Genomic DNA, 12,903 nt, shown 5'->3' on the forward strand with positions numbered 1-12,903 from the left:
TAACAGCATGCAACCTTTCATTAATTTCAAACTTCAAAACTAATTGAAGAGAAATATATTTAAAAACAAGTGTGACAAATAATACTTCAGTAAGTAAGGCAGTTAGCACCAAAACCAGTTTCAAAAATTAATTAATTAAATCCTTTGGTAACTGACTATAAAATATACCTAATACACGCATTTAATATACTTTATATATTGTTCCTTTTATCAGTTAATAAACAGTCGTAACTTGTTTTACTCACCCTCTATGTATAACATGCAGAAAAGTGACCATTTCGAGCCCTGCGTGGAGTGAATTCGATCGAAAAAGAATGGTAGCATTGTGTGCAAACAATAATCAGACTCACAATTAATGGTAAAATTTGCTCACTGTGTCTTTATTGCGAAACCAGTCTAACCACAGGCGGAAGAACCCGAGACTCTTTTTATTCGAAAGGAGCATCGAGCTAGAAAAACTAACGACTTTTAAAACTGAGGCAGGGTTAAGTGTTAATGGCGAAGCGCACAATGAGTTGGTGTAATCACTGTTGACACGTACGTGTCACCTAGTAACCTAACTGACCCCCTTTCTAAGGCTGCGAAGATGAGTTAACAGTGTGTGTAATAAGTTGAGGATGATCACCTAAAATTAACAATGAAAAACATTAAGTTAGGGTGCTGTAAACAATATGGATATGCATATATAATTTTTGGGTGCTTTGTGTGTTTACTAAACCAATTACTTTGTTTTCTTTCTTTTTGGAACTTGGATAAATAAACATTACTATTTTTACTATGTGTAAAGCCTTCTATTATTAATGTTTTTTTATTATTATTACAATGGCTATATAAAATCTGAAAAAAATATGCAGTAGTCTAAAGTTATCTAGATTTTGAAATAACTGAATTACAAGGTAAAGAGAAACACTTGTAGAACAAAGTTGATTTTTTTTTTACTGCGGGGAATAAATAAAACAAAATTTAAGGTGTGATATATTTGGTTCCTTGAGAGATAATAGTAATTTTCACAAAATTTTATGATTTTTTTTAAAGTTGTAGTAAAGTATTACTGTTAAGCGCAAAGACACACTATGGGCTATCTGTACTGTGCCCACGACGGGTGTCGCGAGTTTTAACGTCGTAAGTCTGCAAAATCGCCGAGCCACTGGGAAGATAGGGTGGATAAAGTGAATGAAAGAATGCCTTATAAATCTGCAATGTATATAATACGCTAAACCTTAATAACAAAATAAAGTTCACCAATGAGTCTCAAAACGAAGTGTAATAAAATATGCAAATATTGTGATAAAAGGTACGAAAGACAGCTTTCAAACTTTTAGCTTGTGCACATCAGCCAACTTTAAATATTGACGACCCCAATGTTACAGCGATATGAAACTGGGTTTCGATATCTGTGGCGGACAGAACATGAATAGCTCATTGTGTAGCTTTGTGCTTAATTTCAAACAAACAATCAATCAATCAGATATTGACTAGATATCTTTGTTTTAAATATACAAGAAGTTATGTCCAGTTTAATCAAAATAACTTTTTTTTTTTACGGTCGGAAGGTTCTCTTTCGTATCAGTAGCTTTCACTGTGTAGTTGACAGCGCTTTCTAGGGACTTTTGTCAAAATCTGAAGTACGAAGAACGTTTTTGATTATTTACCTGTATAAACAGACTAATTAGTTCTTATTTGTTTCAGTGGGTTCCAGAACACGCTTATCCATAAAATCGACAACGAAACATTTTTTGTACATTTTTGTTTGTGACATCCGGTATGAAATAAGTTGGAGAGTGTGACTGTTTGATGAGTTTCAAGCAATGGTTTTAATCGCAAGGGCCACGATAAAAGCCCTTGTTATGTAATGGAGTTGTCCATGCCCACGTAAACAAATAAACATATGTATGCATGTACATAACTTGGCAGTTGATGCCACTCAACGTTATTACTTAATAACAACTTATTTTACTTTCGAAACGCTTTAATTAAAACTAACAAAACAACCTGACAAACCTTTAACAAGCTTCTCACGTACGATACCCTTTAGAAGTGTGATTGAAATGCATAATGTGTGTAGGGGGTTACTATGCAAGGTTAAATAAAAGGCATTTAAGTGAGAGGCAATTGAATTTCGTGGTTTAATGATATATTGCCTATAAATAAGATAAATGACGTTGGCACTATAATCTATATTTAAAAAATCTTCATCATAAACATATTTTGTTCATAACAGGTGTATTTCATATGTATTTATACGCAAGTTTTAAAATTCCACTGCCATAAAGTTCATTGTTTAAAAAGAAAACCACGCGTATAATATTACATTCTCAGGTATTCATTTTCTGATGTATTTAAAAATATATTGCATAAAATGTAACTCCAAAATGTTTACGTTGCGTGTACAATATACATTCCTACTGTTCGATATATATGTAAATTATATATATATATATATATATATATATATAACCATTCTATGCTCTGTGCATGTTGAACTTTGCTATAATTTACTATAAAAATATTGTTTTCATTATTACTGACCGTGAGACGTCATGAATAATACATACGAGTATGATAATGCATTCTTTGCATACGTACAATCCGTTATCTTCATTCTATTTCACTTCACTAATCTCACCTTTATAGTTATCAGTGGTTTTACACTGACTAATGTTTTTTTTTGTCTCTCATTTTTACCTTCTAAATGTTCTACCCTTTCCGATTAATAAAGACTAAATTAAACCAAGAAAACGTGGGCGAAATTAAACTTCGATAATCACTCCTGTCTTACATGTGAGTAAGTTTATGTTTTTATAAAGTACAAGTGACTGCTATACAAACTATTGCGTCTCGTGAACATGCCTTATAATTTATTTTTTTACGAGAAACATCTCTGTAGTTCAACGAACAATCACAAACATATTGCTATTGAACTTCCCCGTTCGTCTAACAAGCGTTTGTTTAAACTTTAAGGTACATTTGTTATTTGATATGAAATATTGACAAAACGACTGTTTCCAGTCTTTTGAGGCTTAAAAAGCAAGATAATCGAGATAAAATAAATTACTTGTATAAATTTTAGTCGATATTTTCTGATTAGAAAACTAGAATGCGATGCAATACGCAATTACTGACATAGTAATTGACATGTTATAATAATTACATATCTTAACTGACTTACAGATCTGTGCAAAAGTAAGTTTACAAATCGACGAGTTTCTAATAAAGTAGACAATAATCAAGTGTTATAAGAGTAATTTGTGTAATAGTGGTAGCTGTGGTACACCACACATAGTAAAACGGTTACAGAAACACCTTATCTGACGGTGGGACATGACGATGGTTTCTTTACACGCGTAAGAGTTACCATTGGGTTTTTAATGTGAAACTGGAGCTATGAAATTGACCCATACAGTTTTATACCGGTATGATTTGTACTGTCTATCATACAGTTTTATACCAGTATGATTTGTACTGTCTATCATACAGTTTTATACCAGTATGATTTGTACTATCATACAGTTTTATACCAGTATGATTTGTACTATCATACAGTTTTATACCAGTATGATTTGTACTGTCTATCATACAGTATGATTTTTATCATACAGTATGATTTGTACTGTCTATCATACAGTTTTATACCGGTATGATTTGTACTGTCTATCATACAGTTTTTTATCGGTATGATTTGTACTGTCTATCATACAGTTTTTTATCGGTATGATTTGTACTGTCTATCATACAGTTTTATATCAGTATGATTTGTACTGTCTATCATACAGTTTTATACCAGTATGATTTGTACTGTCTATCATACAGTTTTATACCAGTATGATTTGTACTGTCTATCATACAGTTTTATACCAGTATGATTTGTGTCTATCATACAGTTTTATACCAGTATGATTTGTACTATCATACAGTTTTATACCAGTATGATTTGTACTGTCTATCATACAGTTTTATATCGGTATGATTTGTACTGTCTATCATACAGTTTTATACCAGTATGATTTGTACTGTCTATCATACAGTTTTATACCAGTATGATTTGTACTGTCTATCATACAGTTTTATACCAGTATGATTTGTACTGTCTATCATACAGTTTTATACCAGTATGATTTGTACTGTCTATCATACAGTTTTTTATCGGTATGATTTGTACTGTCTATCATACAGTTTTTTATCGGTATGATTTGTACTGTCTGTCATACAGTTTTATACCGGTATGATTTGTACTGTCTATCATACAGTTTTATACCGGTATGATTTGTACTGTCTATCATACAGTTTTATACCAGTATGATTTGTACTGTCTATCATACAGTTTTTTATCGGTATGATTTGTACTGTCTATCATACAGTTTTTTATCGGTATGATTTGTACTGTCTATCATACAGTTTTATACCGGTATGATTTGTACTGTCTATCATACAGTTTTATACCAGTATGATTTGTACTATCATACAGTTTTATACCAGTATGATTTGTACTGTCTATTTCTAAATGACGTAATGCTTCAAAATGGGTGATTTCACACCCAGGAAGTGTTTCAAAGGTGTGTCAGATCTATAGCTATTATGAATATTAACTTTCTTATATTATCGAGGAAGCTGGACATGATGTATTGGGATATAAAGAACTCGTAATTATTTTTGTTACTGTGCTAACTCTTCTCTTCAATACTGTCACTGCTATATGTTAAACACTTTAAGAGCAGACATACCTGAGTCATCAGTCGGTCAGCTCCTGTCCCTTCCTCGTCTTTAAATATGATATCAGAGTTGTAATTAGGCACTAATTCTTGAAATCGCGGGTCATCTCGTCCAAGCCTTCCTTCCACAAGTCCGCTAGCCGCTAGGGTTTTCTCCGCTACATTAGGAACATGCTGCTTGAAGACCAACGGCGTGAGTTTGCGGGGGGGCCGTCTAATGCCACTTCCACGACCGGGCCCGCACCCTGCCCCGGTCCGTATCAAAAACAGAAGAAGTACTGTAAAAGTCAGACGCATTCGTCGGTGTTGAAACCGGGCAGAGACCCGTGAAGTTGGCCATGTAAACCGTGGTTGTTTAGTAAACATGATTCCGTACAGAGGTAAACCAGCTCAAACAACATATATCCACCCACGCGAAGGTTTGATTCTCAATGGAAATAAAGCCATAATCACACGTGGACTTGTCACTGCGTGCAGCCCATGCACGCGCTAATTCTTCTCACTGTTTGATCAGAAGTACCCATCTGTAGATAAAGACGTGTTGAGTCCTTCCTAGCGCCCCCTACCTACACCCTTCTTGTCTTGTTGGACTTAGCATGGACTAATACAAGACTTCTGTAAGTGACGTTTTGGGACATGAAAGGAGCCGAATGATTTCAGATTTCTAATCAGTGAGCGTGCATTTCAGCAACGTGTGATTCGATGCTATGATTGGACAAAGCCTGAGGTGACAGTGATTCAAGCCAGTGTTACTGACAGTGTTACTGTCACCTTTATGATGTCATCTGTTTCCGTCAAAGTGAAGGAGAATCCACAATGCACATACCTGAAAAAAACATACAGTTTCATAAACGCTTACCAGTAGAATTATATGCTCACACAACGATGTTAGGGCGTTGCCACTGTCCACCTCTCACGTCAATCTATAACTAGTTAATATTATTTTTCTGATATAGTCCTGTTACAAAGAGACCCGGGACGAGGGAAAGTATTTTGCTTTTTACCTGGTCTCCGTACCATCAACTGCCATACAAACCAGTCTTAATTGCATATGCATCGCCTACAGGGGCTGGACCTTTGAAAGCAGTAGCCAATCATCACGAAGATGTCTTAGTGACGGGAGTGGAGTCTACTCACTGGGAACCCCCACTTCAATTAATCCGCTACTTTCTTCTATGAGCTATGTAGAAATCTTATATAATTACAATTAAGAATCGAACAATTCTCCAAACTCAATTCTACATACAGTCTAGTCATTTCTTCAGAATATTGTGTGTGTGGGTTATTTGAAGCAATTTTCATACTAGAAAAGGGTGTAATAGGCGTTGTAATCATATCATCATTGAAGGTACAATTTTCAACTTACTCTTTCTCATTAACAACTGCTTTCAGGCGAATCTTCAATGCGCTTCGAATTCGCCATTAAACACTTCTTCTCTGCTCTCAGATAACCGAAAGAGCAACACTTTTGCTTGTTGACATGCTACAGGTTACACTTATCTGTTAACACTGTTCGCACTGTGTACCCTGTTGTGTGAGTGCGCATTGGTCTAGAACAAGACACACACATGTTGAACATTAACTGCTCATAACGGCGTAAGCATATTAAAAAAAATGTTCTTTCTAATTTAGCTCTTATTTTATTTTAGGAAAAAAATTTGCTTTCTTCACGAGACGCGAAACTTACACACGTCTTTCTTTTTAAATCTACGTTGTTCTCTCCACCTCTGTATTACACATGCATAATTCGTTCTAGTTTATATCCTCAAACTTAGCTTTGTGTTTTCCTGAATTGCTGTTTGGGCGCCACTTTATCATTTTGATTTTACTATTAAAATTGTTTTCTTTTTTATTTTCCTTTTCTATGAACGACGTGCCAGTCAACAGTATATTGTTATCTCCATTTGAAGCAGGCGCTGTCAATCCTCTTATTATAGAAGTTTCTGTAATGGGGTAATAACGCTCGTGTTCTACAGCAACCTTTCGTTTACTTAATTTGTTCTTCTCCGTGAATTTTTTTATCTGAACCATTATGTGCTTATCCCCTCTTATCGTAACTTTCGTAACAAGCTAGGCCTAACAAGCAACTTCCTGTGTAGGTTTGCGCTCTGCAGCCGACACATTTTAATACTGCGAAAGAAAGCGAGATTCCACTAGTTTTACGACACCGCGACGTAGAGAAACGAGACAAGTATTTCACTGATAAAAACCAATTATAGCCTAATATTTTGTGTCGAAACTGGGTAGTTTGTGTGGGCGGGCGAAAAGATATAAAAAGTTTGATTAATTGTTTTATTTTTTTCACATATCTCCAACACGCCAAATGTTGAGATACGTGAAGCTGTTTTATATATTTTATTCACTTTAGTCTCAGACTTTAATGTTTTAATATGTCGATAGGTTAACTGTAGATAAAAAAATCAATATATTTAATATTTGTTTTGCTTTTAAATGAGGAAGCATAAGATATTTTTAGATTATATGTTTATTTTTTCTTGTTTTATAATTTCGCGCAAAGCTATACGAGAGCTATCTGAGCTACCCGTCCCTAATTTAGCAGTGTAACACAAGAGGGAAGGCAGCCAGTTATCTATCACCACCCATTGCCGCCAACTCTTGGGCTACTCTTTTTACCAACGAATTGTGGATTGGCAGACACTTTATAACGCCCACACGGTTGATAGGGCGAGCATGTTTGGTGTGACTGGAATTCGAACCCTCGACTCTCATATTAGGAGTCGAGAGCCCTAACCACCTGGCCATGTTGGGCTACATTATACGTGTTACATATTTTCAGATGATCTGGCTGCTTCTGAAAGCTATAAGATGTTATTGCACCTTTGACGTTTCTTATTTGACTTTGAGAAATAGTTTTACAAATACGAAATGGAAGGTGTAATAAACAAACGTATTAATGAATAAAACTTTGAAGAAAACATTAAAGGATCATTCTATACAACATGTACGGGAATGTAATCCCGCTTATTATCAAGAAAACACAACTACAGGAATATCAATTGAAACAATATAGTGTAGTAACGTTTTAAATTGCACTCACGACTTGTCAGAGATAAGCACAAAATATCCATTTGTATATTTCTGTACATAAGCATATAGGTTATCAGCCTGTCTCTTGGCCGATAACTCGGGAGTATTTATATAACTCCAACATCTTAAAAACACTTCAAGCTGTGGAAGTCTGAACTAGCAAGAGTAAGTACAAAGAGAAAACAATTTCGAACCAATTTTGAATTTATAAAAAAAAAAACACAACAAACTATAACAACAGACAGTTAACTGTTTTTACATCAAAAATCTCCGCTATCTGGCAAAAAAATTGTATTAAGGTTTTATTAGATCTTATAATAAATGTAATACGTTTATTAAAAGTTTAAAAATACTGCATAAAAGCGTGTTGATGTAACTGTAAGGATAATTAATTTATGGAATCAGAATCTTTTTATTAATATTTTGTTTATTTATTCGTATCAAATGCACCAAGAAAAATTAACATAATTTATTTTTTGCTTGGTAGCAACATACAATTATGACCTTTTATGAGAAAATATCAATTTGTATGTTATCAAATAGATCACACAGCTCTATTACATCTGGCCTCCCCTGAGTAACAGAGTCACTTTGTGGGAGAAACCAGCATATATTTATTTAAGATGTAATGATACAAACATGCTACTACCTGATATTCCTCGGATATATATATCACTTTATAATAAGTTAATAATAATATAACTTACCACAAAATTAACTTTGATATCTCTTCACCATGACAACATTTTTCCACGACACTAGCTAGCCCTGATGACATTTTGTTGTGACATTGACCGTGGTATCATTTTACTAGCGACATTAGCCCCGATATCATTTTTTTAATGAAACTGACCCTAGTGCAACTTTACCATTCATTACTTCGGATATCGATTTCAAATGATAATAACCCTAATTTCAAAAAGACTAGTTAACCATTTTGCTAGTTCGTCTAAATGTTGAGTAATGCTAATTCGAGTTAAATATATTATATATGATGCATTATGACTTTAAAATATTTAGTAACGATTTTAGTTCAACAAGCTAGTATAGTTAACACCGAAGCAGTTTTTGTGGTGATGTAAATAGCGTATAGACTACTACTATGTCCATATAATGAAAATAGACCTGATGAGACACGGTACTGACGATATTATTGATATATTGTAGATTAGTTATTATTATTTTATTATTTACTCTTATTCCAAAGTTCTTACAATAATTAATTAATGCTCTTCCTATTGAGCTATTGATTGCTTGACCTTATCTAGTACCAAAGATTAAGAAAAAACAACAACAGCTTATTGGTTTACCAGTTTTCCTGAATAATAAGTAACGTTAATTGAAGTTGAATAAATAAACGATTAAAAGAAATAAATTATTTCGTGTTAATAAAAATCTTTAGCCTAATTCTGATGACAAATGACTTACCAAAAATCCTAAGCCTAATCCTGATGACAAATGACTTACCAAAAATCCTAAGCCTAATTCTGATGAATAATGACTTACAAAAATATAACTAATAAATAATGCACCTAAAGAACTTAATCTAGCTCACACCAAAAATATTTTGTTCAAGTAATTGATCATATAAATAGCGTCTCAAACATTATTATCTTTGTTATGTCCCAGCTTTTACGAAGATCCGTGGTATTTTACGAAAGGCCTCGTCGACACTGAACATAGCAAATGTAGAGTAGATAACATGCCGTTATATTATTCATTATTTTCAATCATAAGTTTTTATAATAACATTATTTTTGGTTTTATTTGCCATGATACTGATTCCAGTGTCAACATATCATTTTTTTAACCTGTGTGGTAATTGTTGTTAACAAACATTGTGCAAAACGTACAAAACGCATCATATTAACTTCGTAAAAAGACAACAACAACAAAGAATTACGAATTGTACAATATAATAAACATCCCAATTAAATTATTACATCAAACCTTTCAGTTATTTATATTGCGCAGAATAAGTTCCTTCACATGACATAGAAATCTTTTCATATGAATGATTAACGAAAATGCAACAATGTGAATCATAAAAAGGCTTAACTCACTCTAAAGTTACATACGTTGGTTACCTACTTTGTGACAAATTTTGTTCACAGTTTCTTTATCTACCATTATATAATTAATCATATCTCAAACGTACGTATTATATACAGGGTATATATGTTTAGAAAGAGGTATTCTCTTTTGTTTAAACTTGTGAGAAAGGGTTTAGGTAGAATGAATGTTTCACAGTCTTATACGCAACTCGGACATAGTATATATTTTATACAAAAGAGGTAAACCTAGGATATTCCCATAAAATCTATGTAATACATATTTCACAACTGTTACATTTAAGTCATTAGTTCCGACATGACCCGAAGAAATTTCATTATAGCGCGATTATCTATAACATCCATTATACTAATGATAAGGTAAAAACGTTAATAAGAGTTTCCAATTCACACCATAACAATAACCTACACACAATACATGTGTATGTTTCAGAGGCAAAGTATAAACATATATATGTACATACATATACCAACTTTTAACCAATAAATTATACAAACACACATACACACACATATATAATATTACTATGTATTATTGAAAGATTTTTGGGTGTTTTTAAGAACACGGTTATACTTTAAAACCAACTTTAAAGCCATTAATAATAATACAGTATTAACAAAACGAGTAGCTAGAAGAACAAAAACCAAAACGAAAGAAAACATTAGATGGATTGGAGTGTTTGAAATTAAACATAAAGCTAGACAATGGGCAATCTATGCTCTGCCCCCACGTTTATCGAAACCCGGTTTTTAGCGATGTGAGTTCGCAAGCATACTGCTATGCCAATAGGGAACCTCGTTGGACGGTTTGTTTGTTTGTTGCATTTCACGCAAAACTATACAAGAGCTATCTGCGCTAACCATCCCTAATTTGGCAGTGTAAGACTAGAAGGCAGCTAGTCATCACCACCCACCGCCAACTCTTGGGCTACTCTTTCACCAACGAACAATAGATTGACTGTCACATTATAACGCTCCCACGGCCGAAAGGGTGAACATTTTTGGTGTGACGGGGATTCGAACCCGTGACTCTCGGATTACGAGTCGAGTGCCTTAACACCTGGCAATGCTGGGCCTCCTTAGATGGAGATGGCTAACTTGGATAGAATAAAGATAACACGAAATGAATCTGTTGTACATAAATAAGCTTGAAACACTTATAAAACTGAAAGACTACTTATGAATTCTAACCAGAGAAAGCATTGTGGATTAGGCTTCTGTCAAATGGAGACTGTTTAGGGTACAACTATAAAATTTTACATTCCAATGTAACTCAAAACGACCATCTCTGTCTCCTGAACAAGACATTAAAAGGACTATGATAGATGGAAAACTTATAAAGTATAACCAATAGAGATAGAAAAATATTATCATGAACATATGTTTCCAATCATATGTCAAATATAAACATTCATCGCGAAATAAAAGAAGCTGTGTAGAGAGCTGGTTACTGAACAAATCTTGAAAACAAGGAACCATACAAGGCAAGAAAAGAATTGGACATATCACTTGATCTAGCTAATTATCACATAACATACTAAGTCGTCTCGACTTCACATGGAGAATGAGATTCCTCCTAACGCTCTGGATTTTGGGACGCTCTGAATAGATGAAAAGCGGCATATATATTCGAGATAGATCGATTATGTTAGATAGCTCTTCACATCTAGCTTCTGATGACCTATAGATAAGAAAGTCCAGATAGCTTTTGTATCGCTTTAATACAAGCCTACGTGTCATCCCTATGTAGAGAGTGCTAGTGAATTCTTTTATATAGACACAAAAAACTTGTGCTACATGTATATATACCTTTTGACACATTACAAATGACGAAAATTATGGTATTAAAAATATAGTTTTTGTATATAATAATGACATTTGAGAAGAAAGTTGTTATCAAATATTCGGATTTATTTGTTAACTGATTTTACGAGTAAAATTAAAATAGACTTCATCTGAATTATAAAATCTTGAACAGTAAAGCCAAGACACAAAATATCTGTGCATGTTTGGAAAAGAAAGACTGCTTGACCAATGATGTCCATGAACATCATGAGGCCCCACAGTTAAATTAGCAGAAATAGTTAAGCTAAGATACACAAAAAATATTTTGAGTAATTTTGTCTTTTTAACTGTAGTTTTATCAAGGTTCTGTGTTGTGTTTGTTTTATAAGGTAGTTATTTAATATACTAAATATTTTAATATGAGTGAGAACTGTAGCTTGGTGTGGCTCAGCTACAAGTTTAAGGGGCTATGGTGCTAAAATTCAGTGTTTGATCTATATAGTGAGCATAGTACAAGCTAATTCAATTTGTGTTTGAGTAAATTCATACGATACGAGAAATTATTAATATTGAACTCAAAAAGGTCAAATTTCTTGGTCGTTTGAGGTTAAACACAAAGCTTCACATCAGACTATCTGTACTCTGTTCACCACAGGTTTCTAGGGTTGTACCGCAGATATACCGTTGTACCCGTGGAAAGTGGGGGATAAATAAAAAGTAAAAACTTTGTTTGGTTAAGATATACGTGACTTGTTTTTTTCAATTAGGTTTTTTCTCCACTGTGTTCGTAACACAAATATTTACGATTGAAATAAAAATCAATAATCTTTGGCTTGACGTATTTAAACTTATTGTTTTACGTAAAGTAATTGGATATCTTGTTCATGTGGAATGAATAAAAACAACAGCTATCGGAATACACTCTATAACCTGAGATCGACATTACATTGTTATCATTGGCACCATTTCTCCCAGAATCCTTGAGAACAAGATCTTGCAGTAAATGCATCAAATCCTTCTAAGAGTAACTTGATACATCTGCACCCTGTCTTCCATTTGAATGACGTATGTAATGTATTGAGTTACAGAAACTGAATCAGCCTGCCTAAATAAAAAAAGAACAATTGAATAACTTCGAACCTAGACTTATGTCATCAGAGATTATTTTTTATGGCATGCATGATATCACTCAAAAAATTTGAGCCAGATTTATCGGTCTACTTATATCCATTTGTCTTAATCTCCTGTTATCTGGCTTCAAAAGCTTTCAGAACATTTTCAATCAATCA

The 12,903-nt window shown here is 33.6% G+C and overlaps 1 protein-coding gene across 1 annotated transcript in view; it reads right to left on the reverse strand.

Annotated features, from left to right (window-relative positions):
- The window catches only part of LOC143225097 (sonic hedgehog protein-like), a 91,669-nt gene extending 85,905 nt beyond the window's left edge, over positions 1–5,764 (reverse strand). Inside the window, exon 1 of the mRNA XM_076453881.1 lies at positions 4,722–5,764. Coding sequence (XP_076309996.1) covers positions 4,722–5,075 — 354 coding nt within the window. The 5' untranslated portion in view covers positions 5,076–5,764. The remainder of the gene's footprint in view (positions 1–4,721) is intronic.
- Between the last annotated feature and the right edge of the window lie 7,139 nt (positions 5,765–12,903).

Source organism: Tachypleus tridentatus, chromosome 9, assembly GCF_004210375.1.
Source record: "Tachypleus tridentatus isolate NWPU-2018 chromosome 9, ASM421037v1, whole genome shotgun sequence".
Lineage (NCBI taxonomy): Eukaryota > Metazoa > Arthropoda > Merostomata > Xiphosura > Limulidae > Tachypleus > Tachypleus tridentatus.